This window comes from Pogonomyrmex barbatus, unplaced genomic scaffold (assembly GCF_055798465.1).
Source record: "Pogonomyrmex barbatus isolate J1 unplaced genomic scaffold, ASM5579846v1 scaffold7, whole genome shotgun sequence".
NCBI lineage: Eukaryota > Metazoa > Arthropoda > Insecta > Hymenoptera > Formicidae > Pogonomyrmex > Pogonomyrmex barbatus.
This window is the reverse complement of record NW_028297171.1, coordinates 3,542,948-3,560,595: the sequence shown is the minus strand read 5'-3', so window position 1 is coordinate 3,560,595 and position 17,648 is coordinate 3,542,948. Positions and strand designations below refer to the sequence as shown.

Sequence of the window (17,648 nt, the reverse complement as noted above, 5' to 3'; positions counted from 1 at the left end):
TGGCACTTCGTTTACCGCAAACTAATAATACTTCCAGAAGTAATTGCTATTTATTTATATATCGATTGCGAATTTTGGCAAAGCCATTCTGTCGGACGATTCTGCTCACTTGGCGAATTTTTACGTCGTCATTACCACGACGTTAATATCAACAATGATCGAGAAAGTTGGGTGTATGAGCATGGAAAATATCGGGTATACCGAAAAATATAATTCTCAACAAGGTCTCGATTCGTTGATTTCGATCAGAGGCTTTCATCCATCCATTTAACTTATTTCAGTAACGACTATCTCGCACGCAAATCGAGTATAGAATCCGCCCTATCTATAATTCGTTGTCCATATTCGCCCCTCCGTTTAAAATAGAAGGCAGAGTAATGGCAAGGTGAGATGATAAAAAAAACAAAAAAGAAAAAAAAAGAGCGTGTCAAGGAGAGTTGGATGATCGTCGCGATTATCCCACGAGAGAACACGTCGTATGCCGATCGATTCGCCACGTCGAATTGCGCAATCCGCAATTGCGAGGCTTCTATGGAAAAACAAATTGTTTTCCCGTAATACTACCCGTGAGAGTGTAAGCTGCGCTCGCTCTCGTAAGGTCGAAATCGTGGCAGAGATCCAGGCTACTAATGAAAAAAGCATGTTTTCAACACCAACTGTCGTGAAATTGTCGTGTTTCGTTGCTGCTCGAAACGAAGGGAGACAGAAATCGATACCTGGCGTAAAACGTGAGCCAACGAATCCCGAAATCGACTTTTCTCCCTCCCCCTCCCCCCCCCCCCTCCGACTTAAATCCGGCATTGAATCTGGCGTAACGAGCAAGATAAAATGACATGACTCTGTGTAAGTAATGATAAAAGGATAATAATAAGATTTAAGAAGAAACGATAAAGCCAGCGACTATTAGCTTTCACAATACTTTCAGAAATAAACGTTTCCGTGTAACGAAATGTATGGGATAATATTATATAACGTCTTCTTGACAGAGCGAGGTAAATCTTGGAACGGTCGTTAGATGTTACAGATTGTTAACTACGAATGGCGGAGATACTCCGCTTTTTTTTTCGCGAATGTTCAAAAGAGAGGTACATTAAAAAGTTTAAAAGAGGATTACGCTAATGGGTAACTCGTATCGTAATGTAAAGTACGACGCTGCAACACTCGGGAATTAACTCTATTACCCCTATATTATTATCCTCTCTTTCTCCCCCCCTCCCCCTCTCTCTCTCTCTCTCGCTCCCGCAACGAGTATTTCGCGTCAAATCACAATCAGAGATTACAAAATGTTCGGCGTAAATAAACCGTTTTCCTATAATCCATTCTATAAGCCCGTTATAATTCAATGATGCTTGCGTATTGTAACAGCTCGCATATTTTCCCAGGAGTTATTATTCCACGTGCAAATATATCACTCATCGCAAATTCTCGCAGCCCGTTTTAATGTCCGCGTTAATTAATCGTTTGTTTTATTATATCGCGTCCTTAACATTTGTTTATTATCGTTTACCGTCGTTTATTGTCGCTCGCTCGATCGTAATAAATATTATAAGGTAGTAAAGAGGAATTTACATGAAAAATTGTGTTTATCGCAGGTTTTCCTCGGTATTTTTAAATAAATGACATATTATCTCTTACCTTTTTGCGCGTATTACGATAAACCGGCGTGGGAGTAAAAGTTACGGCTTAATGTCTATCTAGAAAACGCTTTCGGCGCCGAAGAAAATATAACAGAGAAAACTCGCCCCGTGGAAACTCCTTGGGATCATCTTATTACCACATCGGGAGTGTCGCCTGTGTCGATCAAGCTCGCGACAGAATGAAGGATTACGAGTGGCAGAACGCGCCGAGCAAATCCCTACTCTGCAAACCTGCCAATAACTCGTTGTCAGTCGCAGCACGTATCGTGTCTCAAAACGCGAGGCGAGCGTATTTACGATGCGATTTCACGACGTAATAAAAAAAGGCCGAAGGTAAATTGAGGAGTTTATAATTCGTCTCCGTAAACTCATCGTAATTCAACGTCGTCGCAGTAGTGAAATCGCTCCTCGACCTTGCTCACGATCTTTAAAATTGATGACGAGATCGTACGAAGCTTACGTACGGAAAATTGCCATTAGAGAGAGAAAGAGAGACCCGAGAGGGAGGCTCGTTGAATATTTCAGATCAAGATCAAGACGGGGTGAAGATACAGTTTTTAATTTGTACGTACAAATTATTTTGACGGTCGACACTCGACATTAATTCGGCATCTCGAGGCTACTTTAAGTAATACGCAGCACACGAGTAGACGGTCAATCTTCTAATTGCGATCTTAATAATATACGAAAGCCGAAAGCCATCAGTCATCCAATTATTACATGGAACACGCTGCGCATCGATTCTCGTTCAAGTATCACGAGAGTTTGACGCGGCAAGCGGCAAATAAATCGTTTTCACATTATTCTCCTTCCGTAATTCGACAAGTTCGATTGTTCGATGTCGACGTCACATTCGTTTCTAAAGTAGGTATTGACGTCGATCGATATCAAGTAGGAAAATAGACGACGGAAACTCTCGATCACTGTTGCTCGAAGGGGTGATTAAGCGAGATTCGACCATGACAGTCGTGCAAAAAACTTAAAGATAATTAAACTTAAAATTATGAACGACGAATTCGTCGAGTGACTATCTATCTGAAATATCGACGTCATTCATACGGCGTTGTTACGTAAGAAACTGCAACGAAGGGGGTAACGAGGCGATGGGCGAGGAAAGGCACGAGGCAGAGTTCCCTCGCGGAAGTTTGCCTTTCCGGAAGATAAATAGAAGCGAAGTGGAGCATGAACCTCTTTGAATCTCCGTTGTCCATCCCGCGAATGTAACGGTGACGAGAGAGAATTTTCAACCTTTCCTCCCTTCCCTACCCCCCTTTTCTCTGCCGTTTCTCCGGCCGAAGGCGGAAGAACAATAAATCCTGGCGTGCAGTTACGGCACGGAGCTCCCGGAGCCGTTAACTCCCGATAATGGCTCTGTATTAGTTTCGTCTCGTTTGATCGCGAAACTTTTCTTATTCTCGCGCTGTCGGGAGGAAGTCACGTCCGACTATAGCGCCGACGAGCTCCACTTCGGCCACGATAGCGTTCACCACGGCACGGCGGACCGGAGCCGAACCGAACCTTCGACCTTTAATCCGACGGGGCCTCGAAGCGCATCATTCGCGCGATTGAACATACGCGATCATGTGCATAAGGGCCCTACGTGGTACCCTGCGTCGGTCCCGTCGCTCCCGATTGCTCGTCGGGCAAATTGAGGATTTGTTTGCGTTGGCATCCGTTGCCGATTGTCTTGATAAATCCTTAAGCTGTCGTGCGAAAATATGTCGTTCCACGTTATGTAACACGTGTGTTTGCGGGGGATCTACATACCCTTAGAGCGAATAATTTCTGATAGGTAAACGTAGGTAAACAGCAACCCGGTAACGAGGGGTTCGTTTTCTACGTCGAAACGATGTTTCTCATCGAAATGGATCTCGCAGTTCTGAAACAGTGATGTATGAGTTTTTCAAACTTTCTCGCTCGGAAAATCTTCTCAAAATCCATATATCCGTGACAATTTACGATTTTACGCGAACCTGACGGAAAATGTTTTTTTGAAAGCGGAATTATATTCCAGCTTAAAAAATGAATAAGCAATTAATATAAAAAAATTTTGTAAAATAATGCGGTTATTTAAATGTATAGATTCACATGCTGTATACGGTATAGTAACTATTTTGTTAAATATTTTATCGCAAATAAAATGTTTTCATTAAAATCTTGTAAAATTTGCATGATGCGGTACAATATTTTTCCGGAGGAATATCTTCAAATAAATACATTATCCATATACACACAATACCATAAAAATTCGGAATACACACATTGATGAAAAACATCATGTAATCATTAAAAATACAACGCTTTTATCGAGCAGAAATAGGATAATATAAAAGCGAATAATAATACACGAAATATCATTTCACAATATCAGATTTAAATGATAAAAAACGGATCATCTCTTGATCGATATGTACTGTATATAAAATTATTAATGAAACTAAATTATTTTCAAATGAGCGTTAAAAATTATGATTTGCATCACGTGTATTTAAAAGGGAGAGAAAATTTTATGGCATCGTATCTCATAATTGATAACTGATTTTCGATACGGGGGGAACGCGTATAATTTATCGTTCTACGCCTTGTCGAAGAACTTGGCAGCGTTTCAGATCGTTGGAAAGTTGACCGAGGTCGCACAGATGTATCGACATTTACTGGCCGGCTGCAATCCCGCTGATAAATTGCACGTTATTATTTTCGCACAAGCTGCACGTGCTCGCCGATTTAATGACGAACGTTCATATAAATATTAATAGCTATTTATCAGAAAACATAGGAATCGTTGCTCAGATTCTGATAATTTAAATTATTTATGCGAATCTTTTTGGAGCAAAGCATAAAAATAGTCAAATAGAATTTCTCAAAACGATCATCCTTATCATCTATTTTCTCTTTTATTTTTATTTTAATGTTACAGAGAAAAGTCGTCAATGGTGATATAAGTCCCCTAAAGAGACATCTTTTTTTCTTTCGAAAATTAATCAAATTTGAAAATCATGATTGCATTTTATTAATACTGATAAAAACATGAACTTTAAATGATAAAGAAATAGTTAAAAAGATTTTTCAAATGCGAAAGTAAAATGTTTGCGATTTTCTTTTGCAAATTGCATAATTTAAATAATACTGAGCATACTATTGATAATATTAGATCATTTAACATGTTTTTAAGCTTCTATCTTATTTTATTTATTTTACTTATAAATATTATTTTATTTACATTTTTCTCTTTCTTATTTTTTTTCATAATGCGATTTTAAATAAATTATATTTGAGTTATTAATAAAATCGAAATATAGCACAAACCGATATCTAGCTATTGACAAGATAAATACTGTAAAATATGGTAATTTAACCTAAAGTAACATTTATGGTTAAATTATTTGTGTCTAATGGAACAGCAAAAAGGAAAATAAATTAAATAAATAATAATTTATTAATTTACTTCATTATTAATTTTTTCAATACTATATCTGAATTCTGGCATCATCGTCTACTATGTCAGTTTTGAATTTTTCAGATGTACATTTTTGATTGTTATAAAAAAATTAATTGTAAAATACAAAACAATATTATAAAAATGCTGTTCTATAATTCTGATAGAAGACGCTTTCTAGTTTGTATTTTTGTTTCTAAAATTTCATATTTAACTTTTATATAGAAGAAAATATAGTTTAAAAGCAAAATAATATGACAGTATCGGCGACTTTCCTCTATGTATAAAGTTATATGTATTATAAGTTTATTAAAATAATCTAATTGTTTTCCTTCTTGCTTACTTATTTTAATTTTATTTGATCATTTTAATTTTATTTGATCGTAATTATTATATAGTATAAACTCGGAGACCGAAGATGTAAAAGCAATGTGTCACAAGCTAAAATTGAAACTCATGGCGGCGATCATTCGACGATGCAATTGCAAAATTATCGGTCCCGCATTAGACCACGCGAATAATGATAAACAAGGCAGAAATAATTTAATCAGGCTCGCGGCGCGATGTGTCGATGCGAAATCGCACCGCGCGCTGACAGATATTTCGGTGACTGGCGAGCTATTCAAACGGACTTCCGCGGTCGCAGAGGGACAGGGGAAGAGAGAGAGAGAGAGAGAGAGAGAGAGAGAGAGAGAGAGAGAGAGAGAAGGGTAACTTGAAAACACAGGTATCGCGCAGAGTTGTTTGCCTATCGCGGTTAATTACGCGTAATGCGCCCATCGGCCGCTTTGTTGTTATACACCGCGAAACTCGTTACTGAAATTTCGCGAGCACAGCCGCGCGCGAGTTATTACGATCGTGCGTTATACGCGCTATCTCACGCTTTAATCTCCGTGCCGACATTATCCTTCTCGTATTGCTCCGATGGGAAGTCTTCCTAGGGGAAGTCAAAGTTGAAATGCGAGAGAGAGAGAGAGAGAGAGAGAGAGAGAGAGAGAGAGAGAGATTATCCACTACGTGCACTACTACTATAAACTATCATCCTCAGATTTGGGAGTAATGCATATTCTGCATATATGTATGTCAGATTTCTCGGAACAGACATTCCCCCTCTCTCTCTCTCTCTCTCTCTCTCTTTCTCTCTCTCTCTTTCTTCCTCACTTCTACAATTTAACTCGTGGATATTGCGGTAACATCACGCAGTAACGAAGTCTTTTGATAAGTCTCACGGAGATGAGTGATTTACATTGTCATGCCACGACGTTGGCTAGCGGGTACTTTTCGCGTTTTTTTTTATTCTCGACAACTCTTTTCGCTCGCATAAAAAAGTCGGAAAGAAAGAGTCGCAATGCGGAAAATCATTTTCCCTCCGCGAGTCGATTTAAATTATACCTCATACCTCCCGGAGTCCAGAGATCGCCGCCTAAAATTATTTTTCCATTCGCGTGCTTTTCTCGCGATCAACGCGATTGCTGCTTATTCGAGAATAGAAGCGAAATACCGAAAGTGGCCCCGGCATTCGGTTAATCGAAGCTCTCGCGGGCGCTACGCGCCGCAAACGTTTACCCTGAACCACTCTCCCTCTGCATAAGCCCGCCGCGATTTACTTCCGATGGCCGCGGTAGTACTTCCGATAGCTGCGGTATTGTTTCCGATAAGTTCGGTATTATTATCCTGCCGGGAATCGAAGTCGTGGAGAGAACGGGAACGCGTAGGAAGATATTATCCGTGTATAACAGACCGCGTGATCTCTCTCACTGTCGAGCAGCCACTTGACGTGCATATCTCAGAAGCTCGCGTGCCACGTCGCGACGTGCGAACGTGGAGAACGTGTATGCGATAGAAGGAACGAGAGGGACGAAGGGAACGAGAGGGACGAAGGGAACGAGAGGGGAGAGAGAGAGAGAGAGAGAGAGAGAGAGAGAGAGAGAGAGAAACTTGGAGAGAATACCTCGGGTGGGTAACCTGGCAGGGATTTGCATGGGACAATATCTTGTCTGATTTATCCCCCAGAGGTTGGGGATGGAAAAGGGCAGACGTGTCCGAAGGATTTATTTCTTCGGCGCTTTACGCGCCGCATCGCGCGACATCGAGAAATAAAGAGGGGGACGGCGGTCTCCTCCTTTCTTCTGCAGGGCAGAAGAGCATTCCGGTTTATAGCCGGTCGTATACAGCATGCGCGACCCCCCCCGAGCGCGTTGCGCGCCGCGAGTGGAGCGAAGCGCATCGATGCCGCTATATCGCGTGCGCGCGTGCGTTTATGGCCTTTACCGTTTAGTTTATCGGTAGAACACTTTTCCTGGCCTCCACTTGAGCCCCCGTGGGATTTACGGCCCGACCCGTAAAGTCCGACTCCACTTACTTTCGCGTCCCGCGTCCCTCCCCCCCCCCCCGTGACTTCAACATCGCGTTTCGCGATTCTCACAATCGGCAGCCGTGACTACGCTCGTCGTGCCCGTCCGTCAGCAGATAGCGTGTCGCCTACCGACGACTTGTTGGCGATGTTGTTGTCAACGTATATTCTGTCCCGCGGCAATCTCGGTGAATTGTCGTAAAAATACCCGCCCTCCCATCACGCTTATGGTTCTGCTTCGTTCTAAAATGTAGTCTCTGTCCATCACAATGGTTTAAATGACATTATCGGGGAAGCCATTTTGACGCGATACGAGCAAGACACCATTGTCTGTAAAGCATTTGTAAAGGTAGCACTATATATTCGGTGGACAATGTAACCCTCGACAAAAGATTGTTGTCAAGATGGTTTCCCGACCGCTATTTCTGAATTCTCATACGTACGCACATGCGCGATTCCGTGAGCGAGTCCGAGGTCAACGTGATAACCATCGGGACAAGGGCGGCAGTAGGTGGCTCAGCTCAATTAGGTGACCGGGCTTTCAGGACTCTGTAATTTTCGTCCTTGCTCCATTACGCTCGCTCCCGAAGGAAAATAGTGATAATGATTATGACAATTTGGGGACGAGCAGCGCGGAGAAATATCATGTTGAGATACGCAGCGTATCCCAGATATTCAACCACCATTTCTCATTATTAATAAATTATCTATTAGATATGATATCTGAGATGATCAGTTTGTTTAACGAGAAAAATTGGAGGAATATTGGAGGAATAACAACCTCTCATGACGCTGATAAAATTATTTATTTGCGCGATTTAATTAAAATGTTCGATCATCTCCCGACATCCTTTCGCGATTCTGACATCGTTTCTATTAGTTCTTAAACAAAGCTACGGACCTAATCTCGATGACTTCGCATACGTACGTGAGAGGGTAAGAGGGAACGGCGAAGTTAGTTGGAGACTTCATAGTTTGTCGTTAGATGCGAATATATATATATATATATATATATATATATATATATATATATATATATATATAGTCAGTTGACGAGAGTTTCATTCCGGCAAGTTCGCGCGGGTTTCCCTACAGTAATTACTTGTAAATCTCTTACGAATAACGGCAAACGCGAGATTAATTTTGCCTACGAGAACGTGTAATAATTGGTATCATTACAATTGCGGAAAATATGCAATTAATACATATTGCATCATTATTAAAATTATTTGTATAAAGCAAACATCATTATCGCACACATGTTTTGAAATATGAAAATTTTACTCCTTTAATATCCATTTATATTAATGTAGATTAATTTTAATTTCACTTTAATTTATCTTTTCCTTTTTTTGATTATCAGAGCAAAAAGAGAATAAAAAAACAAATTTAATCAAAATTAAAATTATTTATATTGATATTTACATTGATAAAAATAAATATAAGATTCTTATATGATTCGTATCGCGCGATTTTGAAATATATCAAAATGTATCAAACATATTCAAGACTTTTAAAATAAACCAGAAATAAATCGGTATGCTGCAATCGAGCGAGTTAAAAGAAAATCAATAGTGCGCACTGGAGCGATTTAATTTTTCTTCTTGATTCCGCTGCTTCTTTCTACTTATGTCCAAAGTGTAGAAAATTTTATTTTATTTTGCCGAACGTCACTCTGCAACGTCAAACATACTCGACTTTTTCGCTGTGCACGACGAACATACAAATATATATATATATATATATATATATATATATATATATATATATATATATATATATATATGCAAAGCTATTTTGTGCAAACGCATTGTTTATTCAAACGCGATTGAATTGAAATTGTTTCTCTTTAACATCTCTTCAAACGGACTACAACTTCCTTATAGTAACACTTGAAACGTTTCATTGGAAACTTGATTAAAACTGATACAAACTTGTTGGGATTAATTAATTGATTTTATGCTTTCTGGCAAAGTCTACGAGGAGCTCCGTCAAATTTAATGATAAATATCGCATTTGATTATATCCCACTTTTTCAAGTTTCAAACTACAGCTAACAAAAATAAATTAAAATTAATTTATAAAATTATATTAGTACTCGTTAAAGCAATTTTCGGTGGCAACAGATATTTACCGATATCTTCATATTTATTATCGTCCAAACTGTTTGATTCCGGAACACGATACAATTTGCCGAAAATCCATGCGGTAAACGAACAATATAAAGCCTTTTTGTAGCGACATGTTGACACGCGGCTAGATATCACTTTGTATTCCAATGTATCTCTCGGGCAATTTTAACGTATACGACGAATTTTTATCCGTGCTGACATATTTACATGCGTTTGAAATTTTATTTGAAATATCCGGATATCCGAGGAGCATCCGGGGCCAAAAAGACTATTTCGAACGAAAGGCCAATAATTTTGTCAATATTATCGTATGGAAGATATACGGAGACGTATTGCGAGACGTTTCGGCGATAATATTGAGGATTTTCGGTGATGGATACGATTTCATTCGTGACTCACCCACCATTGAGCACGTGGACGAGGACGCTGGCTGACTCGGCTGTGGATGGCGCACAGGTGTAATTGCCGGAATCGGCCGGCAGCGCTCTGCTGATCAGAAGACGTGACGTTCGCGTTTGCTTCTCCGTCACGACGCTAATGCCGCCGCGTTGGCTGTAGTTTATCACGTTATCACCCTTATACCTGAAAAATTATGTAAGAATAGAAGGTATTAACATATAAGGCAAATGAGAGCTGTAGACGGTGCGCAAATTACATTTTTCAATTTTAACTCAGTTTATTATTAATAAAAAATTCCAAACGTTTCGAACTCAAATTAAAGTCTTATCTTCAATGGTACAATAAATACATTAATAATAAGCATCAAATACAAAATAAAAAAAGCATCTTACAAAAAGCGTTCACGTATTTTTGTTCAATTGTTATAATTACGGTGTGAGTAATTAAATAAATGACTGAATATATGCGAATGTAAATGTATTTAAAATGTGTGAATGTGGAAACAAGAGGATTTGAGGAATGAGCGCATTAGCGAAGCGCCAGGATCTATGGATTCTAAAAACCACCTCCTCTAAGGACTAACTCCATCGCAGGATTCACTTTATCGGAGATCCGTTTTACGGGAGCTCGCTCGCTCGCTCGCTCGCTCGTTGAAATTTTTCGATAAAGCAGATTCTGCCGAATGGAGGTCACTGTAGATTTGGATTTCGCAAAACCCGACAGTGTCGAAATATACGTGGAACAAATTCAATCCGCGCTATCGTCAAGGGAGAACGCTCAAACTCACCAATAGATGAAGGATGGTGGTTCCGGCGTTTGCAGCACGATGCAGGTCAGATTGATGTCGCTCCCGCTTTTGATGTAGAGCTCCGAATTGCCGTTGATCTTTGCCTTCGAGACTGCACACGAGGACAGAACAAAGTTAAAGTGGTTTTTGGCTCAGGGGCGCTCGGTCAGGTCGGAGTAAAGCCCGAGAAGTATGATCACAATTTCGTTTAAACCACCGCAAAGCTGCAATTAACTCACGTCGAACCGCTCGAATTGACCGCTTAAAAATTTACTTAAAAAACAAATGGCCTCCCGGAAACCCGGTTATTGAAGCTCACTGAAACTTGTAACCGCTTTAAAACACAATCCTTAGATCTCTAGGATTTTTACAATTTTCTTTTACTTTTATTATTCGTAAAAATAAATTTAGCATTTTTTTGTTGTAAAATTAATCGCTGCTTGTAAAGAATTATTTTATTACAATTTCAATCAGTAATTTACTTCCTTTATTTTCTTTTAATGCCTGAGAAGATTTAATCGAAATTCAATGGATTTACTTGGATGGCTGTCGAGTGAATCGGCTATCGGTTGTATGAAAAGAGAAAGATAATACATGTACACGTACCTACTACGCTCAAATTGAAAGCTTGACTAATTTTCGGCTCTGTCGAGACTTGACATTCGTAGATTCCGCTGTCTCGCACTTGCGGCGAACTGATTTTCAAGGTCCACTCGTCGCTGCCATCGCTGTGCAACGATTGGAAACGCTGGTCATTTGTGTATGTTAGAATGCCGACAGTGAGAATATGCAAATCTCGCTGCCTGATCCACGAGACCTGTGCAATCAAGAGACCCGCTGTTATGGCAAGATACACCAAACTGGTCATTCAACCGGGAAGTTTGGCGTTGTTCTATAGTTGCATTGTTCGCGCAAGTTTCATAGCACGGTCCCTAACGTGCATTCTGCATATTTTTGGAAATAACAAAATATAAAGCAAAGTAGGAAAAAGAGCTAAAATATATTCCACGGAGATACTAGAGAAATATTCCGAGAGATATTGAAGTTTAAGACTCCTGACTACTCAGTTAAGAACCCTATTTTGACGGTAACAACACAATGTCAACAATAAGCATTAGAAACTTGTTCACTTTGTCCAATCCTTGTCCTTGTCTCTCTTTATGTTAATAGACATAAAAAATGACATGCTGACAACGGAATTTTGTCTTGTATGTCATTTCGTTATTATGTGCTTAATTATGAAAATGTAACTTGTCTCATACTTATTAAATTCGTAAAAATGGGCCAAAAGTAAAGTGATCTTTGAATTTTTTATACGTAAAAGCATATTTTCCACTTCTTTCATCAGTTGTCGAATTATATGTTTGCCTAAATAGACTTCATTTCACGTGTCTTTTACGAGTGAGTCAAGGGGAAAAAGGATAATTTCTATCTATTTTTGTAAATATTTTAAAAATAAGCATAAAGAGTGACTTCCCTTTTATAAAACTTGGAGTAATATAGAAATAGAAATAAATGACATAGGAAGAGTGCTATAGGAATAGGATAAAGAGAAAGATTAATATTGTAAATTAATGGGAAATAAATAATTAGGCTGTGTTATATACTAAGGTGGAATATTTAATTTTGTAAATTAATGTAAATTATTTTATATTTTAATTAATATAATTTAATTAATTAAATATAAATTTTGTAAATATGAATTGTAGAATGATAAAGTTGGGCGTGCTAAAATAGAAGTGGGACTTTGTGATTAGAAATGAAATAGGATAGGCGTAAAAGATGTGAGAGATGTACGGATGGATGAGTGAGTTTAAGATATTTTGTATAAACCAAGTCTCTTCTTGACTGTAATATACGCCGAAGAATAAAATCATTATTATATTATATACAAGTATTTCAAAGCGATCTCATTATTTTGTCTTATTCGAATTCTCCTCATTTACGAATGGCATGCAAAAAATTTCAACGTGCTTTAACATATCATATTTTTCGCTTATGATACGATTCCAATATGGTGACTGGTAATCAGGAGCCCTAAAAACTCTGAATCTCTGACATCGAAATTCTTCATTGGTTTAATTCCCGATATTTCGAATGACATTACGCATAACAAATCCAAATTACGTATATACGTGAAAAAAAAAAAAAAAACTTCTAACTGGATATTCGATCCGGTATATAACCGGTACGAAATCAAGGCTTAGGTAAAAGCTGGTGTCGATCATCCTGATTCTACGATTGCGAATATAAACGTCGAGATGCATGTGCGTGCACGCGTTATTGAGGGCCGCTGGCGTGGCTGTGAATGGCGGAAGCAGAGAGCTGAAGGGGGATCCGCAGATAGGGGGAGGGGTGGGGCGCGAGAGAAATTTGATTTATCGGCGATTACGATCGGTGATTGGACTCTGACGGGTTCCTGTGCGTCATGCGATGATGCATGAGCAGCGGCCGATAACGCGTAATGTCACCGTTCGCCCGAGTGACCTATGCGCCTACCCGCGAAATTACTTTGCATTAGGACCGCGAGTGATGAATACCGGGTTAAACAGCGGCCCAGGCGGCCCGCTAATCCACTAAACTGTTCGAAAAATTGATGTCGCTACTATGTACTTTGTTACAAAATATTTCATCTTTTATAATGTTAATGTACACACACATCACACACACACACACACACACACACACACACACACACACACACACACACACACGGGTGGGACGTCAACTAAATAAACAGCGGAACATTAAAGTGGTTTATTAAAAAAACACATCAAAAATAAAATCTGAAAAAGAATATAATATTATTTTTCTCGTGAAAAAAAATTTACGTTTCTCGTTCTCTCGATTAATACAGCTTTAAAACGATTCCACTACAAAGAATTAATTTTCTATAGTGCAATTAGACAATTGTTTATAATTAATTAGAGAACAACAGTGAAATATAAAATTGCTACTTTTTTTCTCTGATTATTCTAAAAATATTGTTTCATCGCACGATGGTCGTAATTAGCTAGAGATATTTTAACGTTAACGAGATCGTATGTGTTAATATAATTTTTTGTAATTTCCTAAATTTGCGTAAGGAAGTGCGTATGGACGTGAAGAGTTATACTTGCCGCGCAAGTTCGCGAGCGGAAATAAGAAGGAAAAAAAAGTTACAAAAAGCTTTGGCGCGCGAAGATGTGAATTGGGTTGCTGTAAAAGTGCGAGGCGATGTCGCGTGAGTAAATGAAGAATGAACCGGTATACGAATCGCAGGTAGCGCGAGTGCATTAGCGAAGAGAGCGGCGAAGTTTGTTGAGAAACGATCGCGGATTAATGCCTCGCCGACTGCCGTAACTGCAAATTTATTTCACTTCGAATTGCGTGATTCCGATCGTCGGGCACGCGTCGTCCGCACGTATACGAAAATTTATCAACGCCAACGGCAAAGAATTTTGCGCGAGTCCGCAATTTTCGAAAATACTTTGCACAAAATAATAACGCAATAGAGAATTTTGCGATAATCGAACGCGCGCGCGCGTGTATGTGTGGGTGTGTGTGTGTGTGTGTGTGTGTACGATTTAATTTTGCAACGACAAATTTGTTGTGCTTTCGCTCCATTGAATCTCCTCATAATGGCAAAATTTAATCGCGAGAATTTGTTGATGCATAATCGAACGTTAAAACGTCCGCCGAGCTCTGCATAATTTATGTAATAAGAAGATTAATCGGTTAATTGATTTTTTTTTTAAACACGGGCAACATCGGCAATGTTGCAAGACTGTTGATTGCTGAAGCAAAATAATTCCGCATTTATTTTCAACATTTTGTAAGTATGAATTGTAAAATGATTCCTGACTTGTGCGTTCTAACTTTAATCTTCCCGTAAGGTAAGTTCGTTAAAACTGTGCTTGGTTGAATTACCGGAGAAACGAACAATATTGACATTGTCGTCGCAATGACGGTGTACCGAATTAAGCAAATTCTTGAATAATTTGCGCGAAGAAGATAACTACAACAATTTTTGTAAGAGAAATTAAAAGAAATTAAAGGAACAAAAAAAAAGAAAAAAAAAAAAGAAAATGCAGGTAGAGCAGAGTTAAAAAAAAAATTAATTTAAAGAAAATTCAAATTAAAATGTGCAACGTAAAAATATTGTAAAGAGGACTTAATTGATAGGTACAATCTTGAGCGGTAAATAAAATATAAATATATCAGAAAACTCGGATAATTTCTGAAATCATCGCTTTAACGTGATTCGTGATATTAATCTGTACTCGTGAAATACAATGTTCCCGAACTCGGCTGCTGTTATTACAACGACGGACTCTTGATAAGGAAACTTGGAACTTACCGCACGATCGCCAAGATTGCGCACTCTGCAGTGCAGGTAAGCGGATTGCCCGACGGTAGTTGTGGTCTCCCTCTTTGTCGTGTTGTCGAAGTAAGGCTGACTAAAGGGTTGCTCCCAGTAAGAGGACGGATGGTGCTCCACTACCGATCTCCCGTTCTTGGCCGCGCATTCTGCCAAAAACAATACGGTAAAGTTAGTGGAATTTATCCATTGACACATTATTATATAATAAAAACGTTAATGTGCGGTAACGGAATTTTAAACAGACCTCTCTAAAATCCCAAATAGATCTTTCAAAGGGGAGGAGGGTAGCAAATTCTCCCGGCAAATGGCATAATTAGTCTAATTAATCGACGAATCCAGTGACATCGAATTAAGTAAAAGGACACAATTCGAGCGTTCGGTCGGCGCAAATTAGAAGTCATCAAAATGTGTAATTGAGAACAGATAGCTTAATGACATATCGATAATTGCTGGAAACTCGTGCAAATCGGATTGCGGCGCAACAATGCGATAAATTATGTATTAACTGGCGAGACGAGAAAATGTACGAAATGAGATTTCGAGCTTGACCGTGGCGTGATTAACGCGACGTATAAAATCTCGGTCGTGTCGCGCGTTGTCATAAGGAAATCGATTCTTCCCGCTCGACGATTCCCATTATCGAACAAGTTCTGCCGAGCTTATCCGATTGAGTTTGAAGCGAGCCGAACTCGTCGGCACGAATACAGAAATTCAAATTCGAAACTGTTCGAGACGTCGATCGTCGCGGACGAATGAACTCCGGTAGAACATCCTTCGAGAGTTCCACCTCGAAAATTCCCGCAAAAGTACTCCCTACTGAAACGAAAATCTATGCCTAGAAATTGTAAGATTTACAGGGTAATCCAAGTCCCTTGGTTAAATAAAGTTAAGCGCATACATAAAACGAGTACTTGGTTCCCGGTGTCTTCTAATGGGAGTTTTATTATTTTTCATATAAAGCGCAAAGGATCTCGATAATAGAGATATCATTCTCCATCCTCTTTTTTTTATAAGAATTTTTTATGCATTTAAAACTAAATATATTTAATATTAGCGATGGAAGTTCTAATTTAAAAAGATAATGGCAAGAATAAAATATAAAAATGTAAGGAGATAATAATACAATAAAACTACTTTTATATAACAGGATCGTCTCATTAAAGATATTTAATAGACTTTGAGGCAGAGTTTTCCAGCATCCTTCCTGAGTGCAGCTGTTTTTCAAAGTAACGATCTACCGGTGTGGCGTAAAATTCATGCAACAGTTGCTCATCAATTTTTTCCGGCATCCTTGTCCCTCTTCGCTCGTCTCACTGATTATTTTATTCTAAGAAAACGATACTCTTGGTGGCAACGTGAAATCTCCCGATAAAAACTTTATGTGCACTATACGAGATCTTAGCACAGTGAGAAAATTTGCGGAAGGACGCTGTCAAAGAATCTTTGTCCTCGTGTTAACGTTCTATAAAAGCAATATCTTGTGATATCACGTAATAACCATACTTTCAATTAATAGTCTAATTTTTTATATCTGAGTATATATTAATATGTAATATATTTTAAACATATTAATAATATGCATTTTAAATGCATTAATTCTGTAATATATTTATATAAAACAAAAGTGTCAAATTGCGCATGCGCGCTAATCCAAAGGTTAATGATGATACGTGGTGTGTTTTACACGTATATTATATCACGGGAAACGATAACGAAAATCTTTCTTTTCCTTTTGCCAATACGTGATCGGCCTGTGTGTTTCGCGTGAACAATGGACTGGATACATTATTCAAATTAACAATCGTGAAATTCTTCGGCTTCAAAGCGAAATCCGTTTGGAAATCCCTGACCGCAGAGTCGAATCGTCGATATTCTGTTCGCTCGAAATACCGCGCGAAGTTCCACAATGCAGCAGAAAAAGCAGCCGATTCCAATCGCCGACTGTTAATCGGGTTTTTCGCGTTGCAGCCGGCACGACGAGCGCGGCAAAAAGGGCTTAAAAACTGCGGGACGGGTCAGAGCGAGTTCGAAAAGGGATGAGTTTGTTAACCTCGGACTGTGCTCTTCTTTCTCCGTTGGAAGTTCAAGACGAGGGATCTCCGGTGGGGCGAGGAGCTTCAGGTGTTTGCTAATGGCGCTGAAACCAATCATTCATCGATGACCACCTTTCTCCACTCCCCGTTTGTTTGACTGTGACGTATTTTTTTAGTTTCAGTTTCACCTTTCGTTTCTCTATTAATGGAAACTCGAAAGAAAAAAAACCGATGTGGGTCTCGTCGCGGGTCCAGATATTTTCACACCGTGCCGACCCGCTTTTATAAACGTATCTTACATTTCACGAAAAAAAAGTCACAGACACGACTGTGAAAGAAATTTAATTCGAAATTTCACACGGAAATTAAAATCTCGTTTTACGTTTCGCATAAGCTAAAAGTTGCGCGAGGTTGCTTGTTAAAATAATAACTGACAATAAATATCATACCTCGAGTTGATTTGCCGAAATTGAAACACGGAAGTGTCTCGGTGTACGTAATTGCAAAA

General features: G+C 39.0%; 1 protein-coding gene across 4 annotated transcripts in view; it reads right to left on the bottom strand.

Moving 5' to 3' along the window:
• Window positions 1–17,648, bottom strand: part of LOC105429461 (opioid-binding protein/cell adhesion molecule homolog) — a 193,117-nt gene that overhangs the window by 16,667 nt on the left and 158,802 nt on the right. For all 4 annotated transcript variants that reach the window (XM_011642459.2, XM_089083108.1, XM_011642451.2 and 1 more), the window contains exons 3-6: window positions 15,084–15,253; window positions 11,351–11,561; window positions 10,745–10,856; window positions 9,962–10,140 (exon numbers count right to left, since the gene is read on the bottom strand). In XM_011642459.2, the coding sequence (XP_011640761.1) occupies window positions 9,962–10,140; window positions 10,745–10,856; window positions 11,351–11,561; window positions 15,084–15,253 (672 nt within the window). The remainder of the gene's footprint in view (window positions 1–9,961; window positions 10,141–10,744; window positions 10,857–11,350; window positions 11,562–15,083; window positions 15,254–17,648) is intronic.